Source organism: Embiotoca jacksoni, unplaced genomic scaffold (genome assembly GCF_022577435.1).
Source record: "Embiotoca jacksoni isolate LCO1_2020_lvr unplaced genomic scaffold, fEmbJac1.0.p SCAF_8, whole genome shotgun sequence".
Taxonomy (NCBI): domain Eukaryota; kingdom Metazoa; phylum Chordata; class Actinopteri; family Embiotocidae; genus Embiotoca; species Embiotoca jacksoni.
Genome location: NW_027185436.1, coordinates 21,154,203 through 21,178,802, shown reverse-complemented (window position 1 = coordinate 21,178,802; position 24,600 = coordinate 21,154,203). Strand labels below are relative to the sequence as shown.

Below are 24,600 nucleotides of genomic sequence, written 5' to 3'. Positions count from 1 at the left end.
TCGGTATTGCAGCGTTTCCTCTACCGTTGTCTTGAAGGAAACAAAATACAAACGTGTTCGTAGTTAATTACGTCCAGTAACTGCTATTTATTTATTTAGCTCCTGTGCACCCGTTTCATTTCAGTAAAAAAAAAAAAAAGAAAAAAAAAATCAAAAACATCAGTTAAAAAAAGGGAAATAAAAGCCTAAAGTGAAGTTATCAATGGGCAAACCTCGACGTCAAACTGCTGAAAATTAGACCAGAAAAATCTGCATTTTTAAATCGCACCCTAAGGATGCTAATGTTAGCATGTGTTCTGCTGCTGATCAAGCCAGCAGTCCAACCCAGAGCTGCACTCCCCGACGAGTAGGTCAGCATAACACCGGTGTTGTGCTACTCTAAAGCAGACTGGGCACCAGCATGATGACGCAAAGATGCTTTATCTTGAAAAATTGATCTGCTGTGACACATTTGCTCACTGAGGCAGGATGTTCATCAAAGCTTCGAGCAAGACTGTTGCTTTCTTTCGGCGCCGTAGAGATGTCGCAGGGAGGATTAGAAGAGTCAGATTCATGCCACGGGGCCATTAAGTGAAATATTTCACATCCATGTGGGGTGACAACAGCAGAGACAAACAACACTAAAGTGTAGATCCAATTTTCCTCAACTCAATCGAGCCTCTGACTCCAAGAGCTGCGATGCATCAGAGACAGCGACGGCTCTGACAGCAAAACAGTCAGTGTTCATTATAACACAAATAGAGATCTCCAGTGGGTTGATATCAAAGAGGGTTATACAATGCAAGGAAATAACAGCTCGCGCCTGCGTTGCTTGTCAATGCTAAGACCTCTCCGGAAAATTAAATGCTTTGGCTTGCAAGACAAAGCAGTGAGACGTGTTGCACAGTTGTTGTCTTCGTAAAACGCTGCTGTTTCCTCAATTGTTCAATGTGTGTTCGCGAGGCGATGAGAGCACAATAAATCTCCCAGCGACGTGAAAGAGAGAGCACCGAAGTGTCAGAGAGCAAAGAGAAATGGGAATTAGGAAGCGAGGTAGAAAGAGGAACGGAGGGAGCAGAGGGAGCAAACATGGAAAGTGCCGAGGCTTTTCAAGCTCGGTACCTTTACTGCTTCGTCAGATGGCCCTTGTTGTCACGTGACTAATTAGAAGGTCCTAATGCAGTAAGAATCAAACAGCCTCACTGGAAACTACAAGCATTCATCACGGTGGGAATAAGCTCTGCTAGAAAAAGAAGCGTTCACCCACAAACTTCCAATTATTTCTTCATATAAAAATGTATTAGTGGAACGTGCTGGCCTGGAGGTAAAAGGCAATCAGAGTTTAGGTGATTTTTTTCAAGCTGACAATGTGCACATACTAAAACTTCCCCTCATTATAACAGTGTGAAGGTTAGAGAATAACCTGTCAATCACAACTCAGATCTGAAAATTTTATCAGCCATGAATCCTACTGACTTTTATTGCGCTCCACCATGAGATTACGTTGGTTTTTTTTTTTTTGCTCTGCGTAGTGAAAATATTTCAAACTGCTGAATGGATTTTTTTGTGAAATTATTATCTCAAATTAAGTTGACTTTTGAATTTATTTTTTACTTCTACAGCCCATTTAAATATAACATAAGTGCTGTAAAACATCAAACATAACCAAAACAATCAAATAGACTGAAAAAAGATTCAAGCATTAAAGACAAAATCAGCTGTAAAACAAAAAGAAATTCAAAACAAAATTTAGCCAAAAAGAACATACAATGATATACATGTGCAGTTAATAAGAGATCAAATGTATGTGATCCGTTTTAATGACTCCTGCCTTTTCATATACTGCCATCATCAGGTCAATAACTTTTTTATTTGTCCAGCATTTTACTTTATGACCAAACACCAACAAAATCTTTTTCCCCCTCTTTTCTTGTAGTTCAGCTCTAATTTTCAGCTATCCATGTTGGTATTAAAGTATAATTAAAAGCTTTGTGGATAAAAAAAAACAACAACAACATACTGAATCGCTGGACTTCACCCTGAAGTCTGACCTCTCTGATGAAATGAGCGCTTGTGCGGTTGGAGCCATGCGCTTAAAGATTTACTTCACTGCAGACAACAAGTAAAGTCACCTTTACTCATCTTGAACAGCGTTTACAAGCTGAGCCGCCTGTACACACAGCTACAAAGGCCAAAGCCTGCCTTCCTCATCTGTCAAGGTCAAATGATTCACGCCTTAGTTTCGCTGGGGATCAGAGCGCTTGTACTCATCCACTTCGGTTCATTGAAAACACACCCACAAGCTCAGCGGAGATGTGAGACACTTTTCGGTCTCCTGCATCGTGACACCGCTCCGACAATCCAGCGGAGGGAGACGAGAGCCGATGAAGGGGAAGAGATGAAGGATTCAACGCAGGTAAAGGATAATTAATTTGAGACACAGTGTTTCTCGCAGGACGGCCAACAACTGTGTGTGCATTCTCTCAACCTCCTTTTTCAGGCGGGAGGAATCCTCAAGAAAAGGCTGATTTTTAGTTTTCACTGGAGTTTTCTTTCCTTCCACTCTTAGAAAGAAGAAAGCAAAAGCTGCTGCACACACTCAGTCATCACACATCACACCTTCTCCTTTCTCCCACCGTCCTCCCCTCCACTGACCTTTCTCCAATCTAAAGGTAAACGCTGTGGTTTCAATTAACTGCTGGGAAAATGTTTCATCATCTCAGGGGCTGCCACACTCCCTGGCTCTTTAATGAAAAACGTCTTTTCACACTTCTTAATTACTTTTGTTGCAGCCAAACTCTCACTTTCTCTGGGCTCTGTTCTAGAAAGCATAAATAATGCATCCCCCGCAACTTCGGACTTCTTTAATGATGTATGTGCCTGCAACAGGTCTCCATTTGTAGTGCAACTACATGGGGAAAATAACTCACTTTAATCAGTTCGGGCGGCCACATAATGAGGTGGATGGATTGAGACACTGGCAAGACAAGTTTAGTGGATGAAAAATAAAAATCTTGGATAAAAACTCTTTAATAAGAGCAGAAGAGCAGCTATTGGCTAATAATTCACAGGAACATTAATGCTAATAGGCCTCATAGATTCAGTCGCTGATATTGGACAAAATTATGTATTATTTATTTAGAGGACTCATTATTTATAATCTGATTTATTTAGTGTAAACAAAACGCCATAGTTAAAGATGTGAAAGTACGGGCGATCACTTATTCCTTATTTACTGTTTGTGTGGCTTCCTCACAGTAACAACAAAAAGAGATGGAAAAAGTCCAGCACATCCCCCGCGTCAAACCACAAATTTATGATTTACTAATAATTTTACGTACAAATGAAAGAAACCAGGAATAAAATCTAAATCGGTGAGCTTTAGAGGTGCTGGTAGACAGTTATGTTAGCTTTTGGACAGAGACAGCTTCCATAGATGTTCTTATCGGACCCTCAGCAACAGCGTGAATAGATGTACATCCAAAAGTGACACTTCTTTAGCTTCTTTAAGGAGCTGCAACAACTCTGAAAAGATTGTTGTGGATTTGGGTTTTCTGTTTTGTGGGAACGAGAAAGGGTCAAATATAATGCTGTGGAAACAAATATATTTTAATAACAGTAGATCCAATGACTACATTCAGCAGGTGGCACACAAATTGTCACCCAACGCTGCAGTTCTACTCATCTCTATGGAGCGCTTTAGCATCTTTTAGCCCATTGTTTTGGTTTTTACAGCTTTACTGTTTTGGTTCACTGTAACTGCTGTGATCAAACTCACTTCCAGTCAGAGCAGGTCGCTGAATTTAGAGGAACAAATTCTAATGAATCTTCTGTACTCTACCTGCACCACCACTAAGCAGCAGAAAGACAAAGATAAATATTACCCGGTGAAACCAGTGGAGCTTTTAGCAGCTTAGTCAATGTTGTGTTTGTTGCACAACTTGTTCTTCTGCCCCCAAGTTGCCAAAAAAACAACGAACAAAGTTTGAAGGATAAAGAATCTCCACCTCAGGAGCATGTATCAACGGTACTGGAATCAAAACTGTTGCCTGAACTAAAAATACCCATCAGCCATAGTTCTCTTGTCTTAATCTATTTCCTTCTCTTTTTTTCTTTTCACAACACACAAACAAAGAGATTAATCATCGTCCACTGGCAGGTCCAGTGTGCTCCCTGCATTGACCTCTCTCTGTCCGACATCAGATCAGGACCAGGATACACATATAATCTCCCGTATCTCCCTCAAATCAGAGCTGTTCCCTCTCCCGCTCTCTGCAAACTCTCCACAGATGACCCGGGGAGGTTTGGAGTGCGTGCCCGAACCGCACAAACACACAATTTCATAGATAAACAAACGAGGCTCCCGGAAGACTTTTTCTCGAGTTGCGAGCCCTCTGTACCTCTGATGTTTCCCAAAGTAGAAAAAAAGCGATGAATGCGCATTGAAAGTCAACATGGGCTTTGCTCTCATGATGAGGCTCATTATCCATGCATCTCACTGTTGTTATTCGCCTGCGTGTTCGGCTAATAAACGTCAAATATGATTTGTCCGTCCGTACGGGAGAAAATGCCACACCGCTCTCTCCAACGTGAACCCACAGACTCCTTTCAACTGTGCATGGCATTTAGGCCTAAAGCGATAATTGCTTTCTGTGGAGTCAAAACTCCGAAGGGTGTTGTTCCCACATTGTGTCATGTAATCGCAGCACAATTGTAACTGCGATAGATCCTCCGTTGCAAAATGCCAGCTTGGCTTTTACCCACGAAAACCCAGCGAGAGGAAAATATTAATTATCATCCTTGGAGCTCATCTGCCTCCCTTTACTTTAGGAGTGATAAATAAAAAAAAAGGGCAAAATCGGCTTAACTTGGAAAAGCACAGCAATTAATTGTGATCTAGTTTAATGAGAGCCCACTTTGCCGTGTTAATGTGGCTAATTAACAGTCAAACAGGAAGTGATATTGACTTGGAGTGGCTGCCACTAAACATTGATGAAGGTGCTGATGTGTAAATACTACATAACGGTGTGTAACAAGTGCAGGCCAATTCCACAGACACCTCTAGATGGATGGACGGCCGCTGTCTCTTTCACACACACACACACACACACACACACACACACACACACACACACACACACACACACACACACACACATTTCCTCAGAGTAACTGACTCATACACACGTTCTATTTCCATCCGGATGTGTGTGCTGCATCCTAATTTGCTTTCATAACCGTTACAACTGCCTGCTAGTGCCAAAAAAACGAAAGCCAAGAGAGTGTAAATGCACATACACACAGTTGAGGAGTCCGTCCTTCCCGACAGCAGTGAATTCAACTTTTCAAATGACAGCAAAAAACAAATGTTACTAGAAACCTTTCCGTGTTACTGACAGTAAATTTATGCTACATAAGTCCGAGGCTACAGTTCCACTGGAAATAATGTAATTTAGCTTCCAAGCTCATTTAGACCTGAGCAGTATAACAACAACACTTTATATTCAGATATCTTTCCTAATCTTTCTATGGGAGCTAAGCTAAATTAATGAGCAAAGATTTTTTTATGGCAGTAATACAGAATGTTATGAAGTAGCTCGATTTAGGATTTAAATCACAGGTTTACCCAAAACACAGACACCTAGGTAGTTTATCTACTTTATAATTATTTTGTTAACGGCATCTCCAGAACGTTTGCAACATATTATAACAATCACTGTAGTAGACCAAACTTTCCAAGTACCACCTCCTACATAAAAGACATAAAAAAATGTTTCGACCAATTATCCGTCAAGCTGACGTCTGCGTTATGTCGCCATGATGTCATGTCGCCATGATGTCATGTCACCCTACATGGCTAAGCTTATTTCTGAAATATCTAAAATAACTAAGAACAACATCTTATGAAATTGTAACTTGATATATATATTTAATACCTGTTGTCTGTAATGAAATGAAATGTTGCTGTTTCAACTGTGCAAAAGCTGAAGTCTAAAAATGACAGTTAACTGTTTTATGGCAAGTTATATGAGTTTTATGTGCCAACGTACAATCCTGGTGTCCTCTGTTTTTTTGTTGCTTTGCAACCAGCAGAGACTTTAGGAAGTTACTTGTCGCAGCCAAGAAATAGTTTGGCAGCAGACCATCCTACATAAAATGATGAATTGTTGATATTCTTCTGTTTTGTGCATAAATTACAGCTTCACAGGTGCTTTATATGGATTTTTGGACAGAGCCAGAAAAGCTGTTTCCCCGTTTTTCTAGTTGTAATAAGATACGTTAACCAGCAGCTGCCATTTATATTTGGTTCATATTTGCTACAGAGATATGAAAGTGCTATCAATTTTCTCATCTCAGTCGTGCCAAAAAAGAGCTAAAGTCTCTGGTTCATCATTTCCCAGTTTTAAATTACACATACTGTGACAGAAGACTTTTTTCCAAATCACACATTTCGAGGCTCCACTGATAAATAACAGCACAGTACAATTCAACACACACAACAATAGAAACTCTTAAGCTGTAAACTTGGTAGAGCTCAGTATATAATAAGAGGCTGTTTATTTATTGCCTTTTGAGCCCCGGCGCATTGTTGCAGTGTTTAACAGAAAAAGAGAGCTTACACTATTGATGCTCTCACAAGCTGCCAACAATTGACAATCACACTGGAGGCACAAAACCATCAAACAAAGCTAAATCAACAGCTAAATAACAGGCCGACTCTTTTCCATTAAAGGCCTCCCACGTTTTTGTTGACCAACACACCTGACCCCGCCTCCAACCACAACCATTGGAGTTCCGTCTAGACTGAACAAAGGGACGTTTTTTTGCCCAGACAGACGAGATCCTACCTTTCGTCGGCTCTGTGCGCTGGGGCAGATCCAATGTGTCGTAGTTTTTGTCATTCTCACCATTTTTTCTGCCTGGATGGAGAAGAGAAGAGGGGAGATGATGTCAGTGACAGACACCTGGATTGCAAAGTTAATATCACGGACACCAGGGTTAGACCGATATGGGCTCGAAAGGGTGATTTCTGTATTTTGGGACGACTAATACAATTTTTTTTATTTTAATAATAAAATAGCCTTTGAAAAACAATAACACCACCAATAAAACTATAGATGGGTTATAAGATGTAAATGTAAATAACAGAAGTTAAAAGAACTGGTAAATGTACATATCGGTCGGACCCACGATAAAACATGAATGTATACATGTACACACAATACAGAGAGCTAGAATGATAACATGATATGTACAAACACACATGTAGAAATCACAATCTCTTCTAGAGTGTCTATCATACAGAGACATGAATTACATCACAAAAACACTGTATGAACTACACACACATAACTACACACCAGCCCTCTACACTCTTTTTAATGCATACACTTTCCAAAGGTAACAGCAGTGTTTCCTTAGCATCTAAAACACCTTGAATAATGCAGTGGCAGATGGGGAACGGAGTACGGGGAGGGGGGGGGAATTGCAGCTCGGCCAGCTAATGGTCAGCTCGCATGCATACTGTATGGACATGCCCACGGGACACTACAGAGATACAGACACACAATGGCCGATCCCTCAGCTCGATGGAAGTAAAATTTGCGGTCACCGGGGGCGGGGCGAGGAGAAGTTACGAAGTGCTCCCTCTTGGCTGAGCCACAGCTTCCCTTCAGGAAAGGAGCTTATATATTCCAGCTGTCTAAATCCCAGTTAGGAGACATACAGTTTTATTTCAAAGGTATCTGCTAGTTTGTGCTGTTTTCCTCCAATTTGATACATCTGATGACTCATTTAGAGAAAAATGTGTATGAATTATTCTTGAATGAATCAATCGAATATTTGCTTAGAGTAGTTTGGACAATGGACAGCTTCACAATTTCATTGTCAAAAGATACTTTCAGATATCAGCAGCAGTTTTTGTTACCATTTTCTGAAGTAACAGCACAGAAATAACTGTGAAATAGTAAGTTCTGCCTTTGTGACATAAAAACACTGACAACCTCTAAATTTTTCCAAAGAATAACAAATCTGCACAAATCTGTTTCAGTATCAATAATCCAGATGATGTGATGTGAAGTTTCAATGCACACACAATCAACCACACACAAAAACAGGGTCTGCAGCAGAGCTTGACATTTAGGCTTACAAAGAATACAAAAGGTTCAACTCGGATCCAGTTAGAGGTGTTGGGAATCGTTTTATGTGGTGTCTAAGGGGTTGTAAACCTCAGTTCAATTTGCAGATGGATTTCTGCTTTTGATTTTCCATTACAGCATCTTTGATTCATGTGATGAGTCAAGCTCTACTTCACAACCGGGACAAGAACGGATGGACTTACCTGTTTTTATGGAGCTCTCCTTATACCTTTCACCTACTTTAGAGGGCTGATGAAAAACTAATTCTAACAAACTGAGGGAGCTTGGGACGGGTGGAGTCTATAATACTCAATGCTACGGTAGGTGGGCATGATGAGGGAATGCATGTGGAATGAATGAAACACCCCAATTTTCAGGAAGGACCTTGGAACTTTCTCAGGTTTTCCGGAGGACACCTAAAACTACTTCTAACTATATTCTACAGCCAGGGGGAAGAAGGAGGAGGAGGAGGAGGATGGCGGGAGGAGAGAGCTGAAGGGAGAAGGGTTGAAAGGAAGAGGAGAGGGGTGGGGGGCACTCACCTTGATTAAACCATTCCTCTATAGTTAGCCAAGGAAGCAGCAGCAATGCCAAAAAAAACACAAAGTGGGAAGAAGAGAGAAGAAGCATGGTGAAAAAAGGCGTGTGCGCGCGTGTCGAGGAGCTGTACAATACATGTGAACAGTTTGTGTCATCTTTTACTGAACAGACGAGGTGAAAGAGTGACGGAGAGAAGAAAAGGGAAGGAGGAGAGAGCAAAGAGGGAGGGAAAAAAAAGGCTGTGAACTGGTCTCAGACAGAGAAAAAGGGGGCAGATAGGAAGCCATTAGCAGTCCAAAGGTGTTCTCTGAGAAGCGTGTTCAAAGAGTTGGCATCAGTAGGACTGTTTTTTTTTTAGAGAAAAGAGAGGAGGAGGGAGAGAGAAACAGTTAAATAGCGAAGGAAGTGTGGAACATTAAGGGAAAGATATTCAGATAAACTAGCGAGCGAGAAGGAAATAAAGAAAAGAATGAAAAAAGAAGAAGGGGAAACTTCCACCGCCAGACAGGAAGGCTGGATGGAGAGTCACAGTGAAACATATACATTAAAAACAAAGGCACAAACCGCCAGCGCTTCATTAAAATCACCACGTGGGAAGAACAGAAATGTGCTCAAAGAGATAGAATATCAGCCGAGAGTCAGACTGTTTATTAGCTACAACAAAGCAGGAGCTGCACGTGCTCGTCATAATGGTATACTTTATGCCGAATGCGACACTGAACAGAGGAGGAGCCCAAACTCAGCCTACTTAAGGTAACAAATTACCGAGCATATTGTCAACAGTGTTGCTTAACTGCCCGCCTCTATGATCCTTTACAGCTGCACTTAATGTTTCTGTACCTGAGCCCGTTTTCTCAGAGAGAACCTTCAGGGTCTGCAGCAGCTAAACACACCTCATTATTCAGAGGGTATGTGTTTGAGAGGATTCATGCGTGTAATTGTTTTTTCTTTTTTCTTTACTATAAATCTGTATACATGTAAGCTGTGTGTTGCCCTGACCCCTGAACCAATGGGATCCTCCGATAAAGTCGTTAGGAGTCAGGGGTCACTGGCTGCGAGTCACACCTCGTTGGCTGACTGATGAATGGCCTCCATTATTGTTGTGCAGCGGGGAGATAACAGTGTCGTTTAGCTAATATGCCCGGGAGAGCACTGATGAAGACGGCGCTAACAACATGGCACATCTGCTAAGCAGAGGCAACGACGACAGAAACACTCCAGACGGCGCCATGACAGACGTCCATCATGATCTCTGTCGTTTTACACAAATTTAGTTTCAACATAGTCTCGTTGAAGTTCATTTTACTCCGAAAGTTATGACTACTGTTTGGAATTATTCTACTTTTGAGAGTTTTCATGTACGCCTACTAACATTTCAGTAAACCGATGGCCTTGATTTTGCTATTTAAATGCTGTTTAAACCTTTACTTACACATTCATGTGTTTTTATTAACATTTTAAATACTGTATTCAAATCTAATGTCTCCTGGGACAAAACAGTTGATTTGAAGAAATTGTAATTGATGATAAAATGTAAAAACTGAGGAGATAAGACCGTATTTTGGACATGTATGCGTCTGTATTTCTTACTCTATATGCGCAGCAGATAAGACATTTCACTTTTGGAAATTTTTTAACAACGCATCGTGCACATAAAACCATTAATGAACTGTAAAACATCAAAGGAATAAATGGTTCATGTGATATTCAGCTATCTGATTGACTGCTCTGCTCTCTGTCAGTTATTTTTACATTTTACAGACTTTGTGAAAAGAAGAAGACTACCAATCATTTTAGAAAAATGTTCCACACCTCTAAGAAACCCACATTTCAAGGATTTCTTCTTATTTGTCCGATGTTCTGCAATGGATTGCATGAGATTTAATGGAATTTTCTATGATCATTCATCGAGTGTAAGTGTTTTATTAGAGTCAACTCTAAATTTTGAATTTCCTGATTCTGGTTGTTGGTTATCACATTTGTATCTGTCTCTCTGAATTCCTCCTCCTCACCTTTGGCCTTCTTGCCTCCGAAGCAGCCGGCGTCATCCTTCTTCTTCCTCTGTGGTCCCGCTGAGCCAGGGGCCTGTGGCGCCGATGGGTCCAGGAACTTTTCGGCCCCTGGTACCTCTTTGTGGACGTGGTAGGACAGGTTCCTCATAATACAAACACAGTTCTCCACAGACTTGGAGGAAAGAGAGACGGGGATAATGTCAACTACACCTGCTTTTGAATGGCGTTTTCAGGTCGGATCTTATCAACTATTACACATAAAACTTGAGAGTGTACTGATGAGCCTTTGAGTGGGTGAGCCAGATGTTACTGTACCTTGTTGTCCATGTCCTTCTTCCCTACAGCTGACTGCAGAGCGTGCAGCAGGGCGTCCACCAGTCCCTCACATTCCCTCAGTCTACGGCGAGCCTCTGCTCCGTCCGAGCTCACGTTTCTACAGGAAACAAAGACACACACGTTTCTTTTTTAAAAAGGATCTTCTTCAATATTTCTGCTGATTTTAAAGGACTGATATAGTTCATAAAAAGATGAGGAGTGATTATTACTGTTTAAAGCACTGACTTGTTAGTAAGTAAAAACTCTAAAATTGCTTGACGATTTGACCGGTATAGTTATGATGGCTCATATTGAATTTTTTTTTAAACTGTAATTGGCAAAAGCTTATATTTTAAGCAGTAATTATAAACATTTAGTGAAAAAAAAGTTTTATAATTAAATCTCCAAAATCCCCCCTTTTGTGAGAGAAAAACCAATGAAGCAGCAGACAGACCCTTGCATATTACAATTATCTGCCATAATTACTAAAACTACTGCAACTACTAATTGTACCACCATAACAACTAGAGATGCGTATAGGAAAGTGTTTATGCACAGTTCTGAGCAATTCAAGTTAAAAAACAGTTTATGGGAGCATCGAAAGGTGCATCTGAGTGCACTGAAAGTAGATGTTTCTGCCTAGACAAGTGTAATATAACCAGTATACAGAGTGGATGACAAAGGCAGGCAGATTTAAGCCCAGTATCAGTAAACCCATATCAGTGTACCGCAGCCGTGTGATTTTCAGGGGTTTGCATGTGACCCATGGCCTTTATACTCCCTGTCTGCCTCAAAAGTATAATGTAATAAAGCTAGAAGGCTTTAGGAATAATCTTAGGAAAAAAAAAAAATGATGAATATAAATTTCATTTTTTGTACAAAAGGAAATGCCATCCATGTTACATCAGTCAGTGCCCTGAGCACAGCTCCTGTAAGCACAGCAGCAGAGCTGGTGCAGTCTTAGCGCGGCTGTCTGACTGACTGTGAAAGGCAAGGCTTTAAAGAGGGTTAAGGGATAGCTGGGGCTCCCCGCTCCTCACCAGGGACTTCATTTATGAGGGCTTCCAACCCACATAATCCCATTAGCCGACACCCAGTTAGTCCTATGGAAGAGTGGCAGCCTTGCAGAGGTAAGCAGAACTGCAGTGCTCTTTAGTGCTGTGTGGACTGAAACACATAAAACATCTAACGCTGCTACAAATGTGGACGTTTCAATTTAACAACAAAAGGACACAACAGCAAATCCATATTGTAGCCAATTTGAATAGACTCAGAAAAACCCCTCTGCGCTTACTAATTATTCATTTACGAGTTAAAATGGATGTAAACCTTCACCTGTCGACCTATTCAATGAGCAACGCACACACATACCATGCTTTATGTCTATGGTGAACACACACAAACCCATCACCTGCCTGTCAGTGTATACTGCTGCCATTTGTCTATGGAACTATCCTGCAATGTGCAACATGCAAATTAAAACTAATCTTTGGTGGAGATCAGGCAGACAGCAGCGGCCATCTGGACTCACTCATAAATCAAACCCTTCAAAAAAAAACGGCCAGCAGTAAATAGATCCAAAGGAGCACCCACCTTGGATTTATTTGACAGGAGTGAGTTTGGGGGCAGACAGACACCAGAGTTTTATTGTCAGCTGTTTCATTTCCAGGAGTCTTTCAGGGAGCAGCTGTCTGGTGGGAGGTTTATGGACAGTGCATCTGACAGTGGAGCGCGTGAGGGGAGCTGCTGTCGTCTCTGGACAGGTTACCTAATGGTGTGTTACTTAGATTTAAGTGGGGTTAAAGGTCTATTGTTACTGATGATTATTGATATGTCTGGCAGTTTACCAACTGTTATTGTTTTCCTGAACTTTCTCTTTATGTGATTAACTTTATAAAGACATCTGAAGGCAGAGAAAGTCCTCCCCGCCGGTGAGCTCCTGTTCAGTTGTCTTCCCTCTGTGATGGCGGCTGAGATCAGCATCGGTGATAACTTTGCTATTCATGATTCCATTGCACCTGGAAAACTCATGTGCTGTAAAGTGTGCTGTGTTGCCATGACAACTAGAAACTGAGAGACATCGTTTTATGAATCCTAGGAGCAGTATGGAGGGAAATCTTAGATTGAACTGGGTTTTCCCAAGTGGCAACTAACAGTGATGTCACCCGTTGGTTTGTGAAGCCTCGGGTTTTGGAATTTGGCCAGCGCCATCTTGCTAGTCCCGAGCAGTTTGGAGCAGGAAGTGACCATATTTGGACGATCTGGGGGGGGGAGCGCGCGGTGGCTCTGACTCGATCTGATTGGAAACCCGGCGATACTATGTCCCGCCCACTGATAGCTGTAACCTGAGTGCACCACAGGCCTGTCAATCAAACAGACACACCCCTAAAACAATTTTCTCATTAATGATGGGAGTATTTTTAAGATGGACAACCAGAAAATGAATAAGAAGGAACGACTTTAGCAAAAAAAAAAAAAATAACGTGTGGAAAAAAATGTATTGACTTTAAATTTCGTGAGAGAAGTTGGATGGGAGTCTACGGAGTCTGGGGCTTTTTGGAGCCAACCTCTAGTGGCCCTGGGCGGTATTGCAGCTTAAGGCACTTCCGCATCGGACTCACTTTTCAGACACAGAAGTTACGTCCACTTTTATATACAGTCTGTGGTTTTCGAGCATGCCAGCAGCATGTTGGTTGGTCAGCTTTGGTCCAGACTCAACCACTACTGGATGGACAGCCATTACACTAATTACACTAATTCATACACACAATACAACAATACTGCAAATCAAGAGGAAATAAGGACTTTTTTTTTTCCGATGACAATCAAGCACAGAAATGGAGGAAATTTGGCTATACTCAAATATGGTCTCTTATCATTAACCAGGAAAAACAATTTTTAGGATATTGTTGGTTGGCAGTGTTGTGTCGTTCTTCCTAGTGCCAGAAAGAAAAAGGAAAACCACAATGCATCAGTGCCATTATGAAAAGGCTCTTATTTTGAAAGAAAATTCTGACCATTTTCGGGTCTCTGCGTGTCATATTTTATCGTTTTGATGCTAAAAGATTAAGAAGGTGTACATTCAGAGGTCTGTCTGTGGCCGTCAGTATCCGCCCACACACTGACAGCCCGTCACTGTGATCTGGACGAGTCTATAGTGTTTCTGCTCTATCAGATCAAGTGTGGGTGTGAAGGTCACTCAGAGTCATGTGGGTGTCAGAGGACAATAGAGCAGCTGGAAGGAATAGACTACAGCAGGACTGAGTGAGATGGATGGAGACACGGCCGACCTCTGCTATCGCCCTGCAAGGTCAGCGGCAGTGTGGCAGGAGCATGTGTGTACGCTCGGGGTGGGTATTCTTTAGGTTTCTATCAATTCTGATTCCACTTCTGATTTAGTATTGATTTAGCTTCTGATATAATCCTTGTTCAGATTTTTCACCTAATGGAGTAAAAAGAAAAAAAGGAAAAGGAAAAGGAAAAGGAAAAAGAAAACATGCTGAAATCTAAATTTGCATGTATTATTGGGAGATTTAAGGTGCCAGAATAGTTTATTTATTCAGACTAATTATTTGGGATATTGGGTTGATTGTGCAGCAGTGATTTATTTGTTTGTGTTCAGCTGTCACTATCTGTCACATTCATCGAAGACATATGTGTCATTTCTGTGAGTGGACAGCCTCTACGGCTTCATCAGGTTTATCCCTCTTCGAAGCCAATTTAATGGTGAGTTTTCTGTCACAGGAAGTTGACGCCCCGTTTTACTAATACTGACTACAAAGCTCTGATTGGCTGGTTGCTCTGTCATCTTAGGAAACACATGTCAATAAGTGCAAACTAAGATCTATTTGAACTGCTGAACAAACCGTAGATGTTGGTGGGAAATTACAAGTATGGAAACCAAACCTTAATTCCCTTTTGTTGAACTTAAAAAAGCAGAAGTATAAAAATTATCTTTCTTATAATGCAAAAATTATATGTCTGACTCTGAGACTGACTGAGGCAAAGTGATGAAGGAAGTATTTAAATCCTTTCCATTTGTAAATCCTCAGTTAGCTCTTAAATTATTAGTTACAGCAGCATATTATAAAGAAAATGTCCTTGAAGTGCCAGAAGTAGAGGAATTCAATGCAGAAAAACAGCCCCTCTAAGTGTTGTACTATTATACTGGGTATTATATTAACAGATACTGATGTTTTAATGTGTATGTATCATGTTGCTGTTATAGTTGGCCAATGTTGCATACTGTTGGGCAATTTAATCTCTTGAAATGCATCATAATTTATGGAACAATAGGTGTCAAATCAATCTAGCTGGCAAATGTGCATCTCCCTCGAGAAATTCTTTTAAGTACTCGGAAATTCGTACTTCAGTGCAATATTTAAGTAAATGCTCTTAATGTAGCGACAAACCACTACTGCTAAGAATATAAACACAAACCGTGTTCTTACACCAACCTGCAGGAAAACCAGGAAATCCGTCATGTTTGACAAGACTTTTCCCGACGTGAAATGACTCTTGCATGCTCATTCATTTCAACTGAATCATTCTTCGTCTTTTGTGGCCAGACCAGTAAACTCCACCTCTGATTAGGCATATCATAAACACGACACGTATGAAAGCAGTGATGTAGACGGGTGGTCCGTATAGGATCAAACCTGCATTAATTAACAGGCAGAATAGTAAAGCACTCACACTTACTCCCCATTTATTTACTGGGAACAGTTCCAATTGAGAAGCAGCTCATGTTTCCTGGCTCTGACGTGGACCCACTACCAAACACAACACACATACACACGCTGTTTCCTTTTCAATAAGCCCACAGCGTAAACACTGTAAATATGCGGGCCCCTATTGACAGAGGAGGCCGTTATAATAAAACTATTCCCGGCTTTATTGAGGTGTAAGCTGTGTCTCTGCTGGCGTGAGTAAACAGATTCTCCCTGGCATCAGCACTTCTCCCCCGGTGCACAAACCCTGCGTCTAGGCAACTGCGGGGCTTAGCTACAGTTACCATGGAGACACATTTCTCGTCAGCAGGGCCTGCATCGAGGGTCAAAGGCGTGATGATGAGATGTTGCGATATGTGACAGAAATGAGATATGTGGCATCAAGGGGTGACGGGGTGTGGATACTGTGTTTGGTTGGAGAGTAACAAAAACATACACGCAAAAGACAGATACCGATGGAAATCATAAGAGAGACAATAATAAACAGCTCGAAACAGGGAGAGCTGCATCCTCACCGCGGCCCTGATGTAAAATTCCATGACTTCTCTGTGACTTTTCTCAGCTATATCACAACGCTTTCATTTATTCCCTCTTGGTTCATTAATGCTGCTCTTCAACTCAGCGGAAGATGTTCTACAATTCCAGGCGAGTTTCCACACTCACCGTCTGAGGAAAAAACACTCGGCTGGAAACCTTCTGACGCTGAGACTTTTTGTCTGTGCTGGATTGGGATGTTCAATTGTTCTGGATGTAAACCAGCAGCGTCTCGTACCGGAGGAGTTCCGGATTACAGTCTAGACAGGCTTGGCTGGCCGGTGGAGGAGATGGCACAGCCAAGGTGTTAGGCACGACAACACACACACACACACACACACACACACACACACACACACACACACACACACACACACACACACACACAGTGTATTTCACGCTTTACTACAGTCTGTCACTCTGAGCCGGAGCCAAAACGACAGATTCAGCAATGAAGGTAGAAGAGAGGAGATCCACGCAGCCGGGGAAACTACTTGAACGTTAATAACACCAACTCAAGATCGCTGCACTTAAGTTGTCACCCTTAGTTGATAACGGCATTTAAACGACAGATGGAGAGGATGTTTTGATTTTGCAGTTTTTTTTTTTTACTTTTTGCCTGACAAACTGTCGTCGGTTTTACTGTTAGGTATTCAGCTTCCACAAAACAAAAACAAAAACCACAGTGCATAATGTGTTACAAAGGTACATTTTATAATTGGACAAGTCTGAGGTGGAGCTTTTTCGTGATCAATCAATTCTCTATTTTTCATTTTCTGGAATTAAACATTAAATCACTTGGTCGATAAAATGTCAGCAAGCTGTAAAACCCAAGGAGACATCTTCAAATGTGATGTTCACTTTACTTTTAAATGTTACAAAGGAAAGCAGCAAATTCTCAGAAATTGAAAGCTGAAATTGGATAGTTTTGTTTTTTTAGGGAGAAATGAAAAACAAATTGATAACTGAAGTAGTTGAATGTAAAGACACCTACATGAAGAGGCCATGAGTCTTTCTCCTTTTACTACTTATTAATATGTCTGTAAAACACACAATATGTCTTTATGAAGTTCAAAAACAGCCTTTTAATTAGAATTAGCCTTGTTTGACATGTAGGTGGCACATATAAGACTTACCAAACTACTGTTGTTTCTTTGTGCAGTCCTGCGACAACAGAAATAGAAGGACGCACGATGTGAACGGGAACATTGGCTTTGTTATTGGGCTGCTTTGAAACACAAAATAAGTGACCGCGACCCTGTGGGTGCTCAGGAGTTCAAGCACTTACACCCATCTGAGAGCACCCACGGACAACTGGCGCTGCGAGATAAAGAGGAAGAAAATAAATGTTTTCCATATAAGATAAATAGAGGAATGTACACAATGTCAAAGCAGAGTTTTATTGGTCAAAAAAAATCTGTTGCTATATTGAATTTCTTTAGTTGATGTCTGACGGCTCACGATGTTCTTCTCCGTCAGTGTTTTCATACAGAGATATCAGAAACATTCAGTGAACTGCAGCCAGGAATCCATTTTAACAAAGCACTTTTAAGTCAAGGTTGTCGCAGAGCAGCTTCACCACGAACACATTATGTCTGTTGATAATGGACCTGTGTGAGTCTGTACGGCTCCATGTACAGTATGTTCGTCAAACCCAATCTTCACTTCTGTGGTCAGTACTTTACTTCTCGGTGGTAGTTGGGTGATAAAGGGGCTGATATATTAATAATATATGGTGATGGAGCAGCACTGTTTGCAGGTTGTAAGGTTGTTTTTCGGGAAGAAAAAAATTCAGCAGCTATTACTGCCATAAACTGGACATCTAACTTTTAGAGAACAATCTGAACCCAACAGTGCGGCTACAACTCTGTTCGGCCAATTTGAAGTGATGCAGCAGTTTCCTGCTCACTAAAAGGTTCAAGCCAAACAATCATCCTGCAGCTGTGTGATCCGAGCAGCGAACAACAGTGTAACTGCTTCACAAGGACCATCAGGACCTCGACGGTGTGTGTATGTGGGAAGTTTAGAGTCGAAGCCGACCTTCATTTTTTCAAAGAAGTGGACCCAAAAGGGTCGGCAGGACAGCTGCGTGAGTCACACCGCTTCAACAGGGAAGTATGTCAACGCGGAAATGGAGAAGTTAACATCGTTTGGATGACTGACCGAAGAACTGAAGGTTTCTACTGAAGTCCCTGCAAACAGTCAGAGCAGAGCCACTCAGTCAGTCCTGTTTCAATCATGACCGTAGCTCATATAGAAAGTCTAATGTCACATCCATTCAAAGGTTTTATTATACCACTTCATGTTTGCATGTTGTTTTCCAGAAACACTTCACTTAAGGGTGAATAAATTATCAAGGATTCATGCATGAATTCCTGCATGACTTCACGCATTAAAACCTCATGAAATCATCAGGAAGTAACATGACTTCAAAGTCTTTCATCAGTCATTCATGATCTCACGCATGAACAACACATTAATTAACACATGAGCTAAGGTGAGTACATTATTAGTGATTATGAATTACTAAACATGATCATGATGGAATTCTTTGCAAAAAAGATTTGGACCACTGAACCAAACTCACGCAGAACAGAGAACATCATGACATCATCATTAACTAATTAGTTACTCATGAGTTCATCATGTTTGTGGCCTTTAAAGTGAACATTTGATCTTTACTATCCGTTGTGGGTGAAACTGCAGTAAGTGCTCCAACGTGAGAGAACAATTGATGTGAGAGCAAATGCTTTTCAATTGTTCTAATGTTTTAGTTATTATGTTTGTGTCTTATTTACAGTAACCTGCAGGTAAGTGGACAGACCCAAAAATGTACCCAGAATTAATCATGATCATGTTTAATAAATCCTAATCATTGATGATGTTCTCACCTTAGTTAAAGCTTTAATTAATGTGTTGTTCATGCATGAGATCATGAATGAAAGACTTTGAACTCATGTTACTTCCTGACGACTCATGGGGTTTTTAATGCTGAAGGGAAGCATGAATTCATGATAATTCATTCACCCTTACTGTAAAGTGTTACCACAGTTTGCACTGTTGGCTTAATTTGCCTTAACAAGCTTGACACTGACTTCATTCGCGTGATTATGTATCCGTAACTTGCTTAGGTTGCAGCTAATGTTGCTCATTGGTGTGGCCATGGAGGCAAAAATGTTAACCAGCCCATATTAGAATGACAAGAGACAAGCAGAGGAGCAACAGACAAACTGTGTCCCAGAATACAACAGCAGATAAACCTCTTGTGAACATACTTGCATGGGTGAGAAGTATGAGGTATGTCATAAAGCATTTTATGTTTTTCTGAAGTCACAGATCAAAGTCACCCTGCAGACACATCCAGCATACTTCACATACATACAGTTACAGATAGGGACAGCAGGGAGGAGGCATCTGCTGTGTAATAAATTATTTTAGTACCTAGAGAGCTTAAATGTGACCCAGTCCCAGGGTCAGCCGGCAGGCTCATATACATCCCACCTGTCTGCCGCCGCAACTGCTATCTTTGTAAAAACAAACTGAAGGGTGTTTTGTTCTCGTCATTCAAGAGTCAGGAGCGAAGCCTCAAATAAATCCAGGATGGTCGCTGAAATGTGTCCGCATGTTGTAAACCATGATAAACTTTTACCCGCATAAATCTGTCATCTGTCTCCACAGTTTCGCCCCACGTCTGTCGGTATTGTTCCTTCCTATAAAACATCTTTCACTCTTTCATCTATTTAATAACGTTAAGCCGAAAATTGTTGCTACCTAAATTTTCATGTCTAATATTTGGAAGTATGTATCGGACGTCTGGTTTAAAATGCAGATTTGCTTGATTATTTTTTAAATAAAGGGTACATTCAGAGTGGCGCTGCAGATCACGTTGACAATTAATCAATTTGACTGTAAAATATCAGAAACAAATTATTTAAATTTCCCAGAGTTCATGGTGAAATTGAGTTTAAAACCCAGAGTTATAAAGTTTACTGTCACATGTGACAAAGAAAGGCATCAAAGGCTAATATTTGAAAAGCTGTAATTTTCTGTCAGTTCACATGTAAAAATGTAAACTTACTATCATTTCATTTTATGGAAAAGCCACGAAAACAGGCATTTTGTTAATGTGACTCTGTAATCTAAACACCTTTAAAAACATGAATAAAATCTTTCCATGGAATGTTTTCCATTTCTCAACTTTTCTTGCATCTCAGAAACAAAATTTGACGAAATAAATGAACCTGCAATCAATCAGTCTGCGTGATCTCCATCACATTGCAGCGGGAAATGATGAGTCGATTGGAACCATGTTTCAATGAACCCTACCTGAGGCAGCCGGAGGTGTTCTTGAAGACGGTGGTCCACTCGGCATCGCGCGGCTTCGAGTCTTCGTTGGGCTCGTACTCCCAACCCGAGTGTGGGATTATGACTTCGTTGGTCATGGTCTGCAGGCCGTGGTTGATGATCACCATTTTCAGGGGTTCATAGGACGACAGATTCCACAGGGTTCCTGCAGAGGAGCACAAGAAGGGAAGAAAATGATGAGATATATTAAGAGGAGCGTGATAACAGGTCATTTGGAAAGGAGATTAGGGAGAATGTAAGATAAAGAAGAGGATATTTGAATAGACATATATGTAGAGAGAGAGAGAAAGAGAAATTAAAGAAGAAACATGAACTAATAATGAGAATCTGAGGGTGAGAAAAACACAAAGAACAAAAGTAAACAACGGACAAGGGAGCGAGGAGGGAGAAAAAATGTGAACAGAAAATGAAAGTGATACAATTTAATGACATCTGTAAAGCAGAAAAAAAAAACATTCAGTTTGGTAGTAAACTGCATTTTATAGAAATAACAGAACAAAATTGGATGTTCATTAGATGTGATATCAACTGGCCATATTGCAGCACAGTATATAAAAAAAATAAAAATCACTGTAACACTTGCTGAGCTGAGCTGACTCCCACCATGTTGTGATCAATAGGAGTTTATAGCAGCCATATCACTGTGATATTTCTCGAATACTCTGCTGGTATTTCTCTGCCAATAGAGAAGTCGCAGCGACCTCATCATAGTTGATATTTCTCAACGACTGCACCCAATGCCAGTTCTGCTGATGGCTGAACAAACCACTTAAACCTTCGTGCATAAGCACTCTACAGATACTAAGTGTATAGGATCACTGTAAATGAAGTGCTTCAGCTTTTCTGTCCATACAAAGAGCGAACAGGATGTGTGCATCAATCATCTCTGTTCTGTTTTCTCTTCCAAACAATCCGAGCAGGACAAACAGCGGGGTTTGTTTTTTTTTACTGTGTGCCTGCACGTCTCTGGAACAGCCAGCCTGTTTTCTACTTCTCTCCCCCCCAAAAAAACAAAAACTCAGTAAACTAAATTGAGCTGGATATATGTGCATCGTGAGGTTTCACAAAAGAGAGGCGGGCAGACAAAGCAGAGAGGAGGGAATGTTTGGCAGCACAGCCAGGCAGCCAACCCCGCAAAAATGAAATGCTCTGTTTGAGCATCAGCATCAGATGGGTTTTCACTCAGACACATGGAGGATGTGGAGCGAGGCAGCCTCCGCTTCAAGGAGAACGAAAAATGTTAAGACCGAAATAAAGAAAAAGAAAATACTCTCAAGTTCATGTTTGACACGTTTCTGTTTTCTTTGTCTCTCATCACTTAGCTTCTCTTTTCTACTTTTACGTTCAAGCATTTAGTTATTGTTCCAAAGTACAAAGCAGGAATAACAAATCACTGAGTCTCCTTCTTTTACCAAAATATGGTAATTATATCATATATGCAGTGTGTATAGCGCGACAGGACGACATATGTAAACAGATTTTGCACTCTGATTACTGCTCTTTGTTCGACATCTATTTATTTTGAGGGATGTAAACAGGAAGTATGTTGTTGCCATGGATCCGGTCAGTTATGCTGTGGGCTACAACTTGAGCCCCGTTTTGTTTTCTTGGTGGTATTTGTTTACATTCTAGCGAATTACATAAGCAGACAGAATTAGCTATTAGCAGTTCCTGTTTCAAGTGTAGACGGCTATCACCGGATTACTTTAACACTGAGGAAACGTCTGAGGCGAGTTCTGAAGATATAAGAAGTGTCTGAGGAGAATTCCTGGATGTTTATTGACGGTGGGTACTGGAGTTAATGAGAACGTCTGAGTCCCACTGAATTAAAGAATATGTGTATCATGGTAGTGATGCATTTTTGAAGCAAGAACCTTACTTGCCTTTCCTGAGCACTGCTGCTGTGTGTAAGTGCTAAATGTGTTGGTGAATGGGACAAATCTGCAGTCCAGACCACAATAACAAACTTTCCATTGGGTTTAGAAAAAAACAACATGGAGCTGCCCTTTTCACCTCACACAAAAATCTTTGCTGCCACCCCCCTCCAAAGGAAGGACAGGACGAGGGAGCTAGAGCGTTAACGTTAAAACCACATTCACACACTAACAAAAGGGCACAAAGACACATGCATTCAGCACGTCTAAATACACCGATACAGTCGTGCGCACATATTCACAGACGCCCACTGTGTGGGATTCCCTCTTGCCCCATAATAACAGGCCATTAGCAGAGCAGTGAAACTGTCATACTTCCTTGGCCTCACTCTTTAAAAGAGTTTCTGTACATTTTCCAGACGGTCAATATTTCCTCTGTTAAATCATGCTCTCCACACACAGGGAACAAAAATAATAAAAGCGTCTCCGCGGACAGAGCCGGGATAAAAATAACTCGGGTCCTTCTGTTGTGGTTATGCCTTGAGAGGGCGGGTTTCCTTTGCCAAGAAAATCAAAATAAATAAATAAAGTAAAACCCATCAGACTAATCCACATACTGTGTTACTGTGATATTTTAATTTGGAATTCAATTCATGACCTTTGCCTCTTCACTCCCTCTGCATCACATCTCTGTAAAAAGTGAATTATCTACTGAAGCGGAAACACAGTACCTCCATTCTCTCTCTGTTGTTGCAGTTGGTGACTAGACTGATTTCCTGTGCGTCAGAGACCACCAGTGTCTGACTGGGGAGCTATTGGATGGGTGAGCTGAGCAGTGGCTCTGCACTGGGACGCTTTCACACACATATCATAAGTGGCACACAGGATATCGAGCGTTGACTTTGTGTACACAGTATGTATGCATGCAGAGATTATCATAAACACATCTTGTTTATGGGACTTGAAAATATTCAACATGCTGTAATTTTATTCTTCTTAAATCCCTGTAGATATTGTATGATCCTGAATAACATCACACCCTACTAAAAAAAAACACCCACTTGTTTTGCAGAGCTTGTTGGGAACACAACACGTACAGAGAGTAAATATTGCCTGACAGGCTAATTTCAGGGAAAATATAAATTCCCCAAAGTCCTAAACAACCAAAGCTCAGGTAATTACATTGTTGAATGAAGGCCGGTTTAATTTTGTGCTTCGTGTGTTCACTGTAAAAATTTCATACCTCCACAAATTCCACATTGATTTTTCTTTTTTTACAAGCACTTTCACGGAACATTAAACTTGGACCAAAACAAGCTGAGATGTTATTGAAACATAAGAAAGTTCTTTCATCAGCGGAACTGAAGTTATGGTTGAAGAAAGTGCACCAGGGTTGTTTACATGTTTGTTTAATGCCTTTATTGAGTTATCCACTCAGATCTACCTGCTGTTCAACACAGGTGTGTGTCTATGTGCTATCTCCTTATGACCTCCTTATTGCATACTTAACTGCTTTGGGTTGAGAATACTAAAGACGCCTCAGTAAGTATTACTCCTCACCAGATGCAAGTTTGTGCATGTAAACATATGCAAACCCTTTTGCACAAATTAAAATCCCAATTATGATATGTTTTACTGTATTTTGTTAAATAACACAAATTAGCAACACAGAAGATTACAAAATTTCACATTCTACAATGACCCTGTGCTCAACTCATTAATATTTCCGGAGGCAGCGGAATATTTCATGAAGCTCACTGTGTGAAAATGTAGCAGAATATCTCAACATATGCAGGAAGGAGAGCGATTCACTGCTGAGAATTATGACTCGAGAGCTTATGAATGACCATACATAGTAAAATTCAAATAAGAAATGTTAACAGGATGTGTAAAGGCTAAAAATCAAAGTTAAAACCAAGTCATCTTGTTACTTTATTCTCCTTTTTGGTCTTTTATATCTGTAGAATTTAGCACAATGACATGTTGATCTTTCAAAATCTTCCACCATTTCTAACTCTCGTCAAATTTTATTTTTAGTACGACGTGCGCTCCAGCCTCGATGCACATTTTCTCCCCTTCTCCTCTTTCACAGGGTCAATTTTGTCGCTTATTC

At 40.8% G+C, this 24,600-nt stretch overlaps 1 protein-coding gene across 6 annotated transcripts in view; it reads right to left on the bottom strand.

Annotated features, from left to right (window-relative positions):
- The window catches only part of arvcfb (ARVCF delta catenin family member b), a 219,705-nt gene that overhangs the window by 34,094 nt on the left and 161,011 nt on the right, over positions 1–24,600 (bottom strand). For 5 of the 6 annotated variants that reach the window (XM_069138258.1, XM_069138260.1, XM_069138257.1 and 2 more), the window contains 5 exons: positions 20,575–20,758; positions 10,985–11,102; positions 10,670–10,841; positions 8,660–8,677; positions 6,828–6,899 (listed from right to left, as the gene is read on the bottom strand). In XM_069138258.1, coding sequence (XP_068994359.1) covers positions 6,828–6,899; positions 8,660–8,677; positions 10,670–10,841; positions 10,985–11,102; positions 20,575–20,758 — 564 coding nt within the window. The remainder of the gene's footprint in view (positions 1–6,827; positions 6,900–8,659; positions 8,678–10,669; positions 10,842–10,984; positions 11,103–20,574; positions 20,759–24,600) is intronic. The other variant, XM_069138263.1, reaches the window with a different exon arrangement.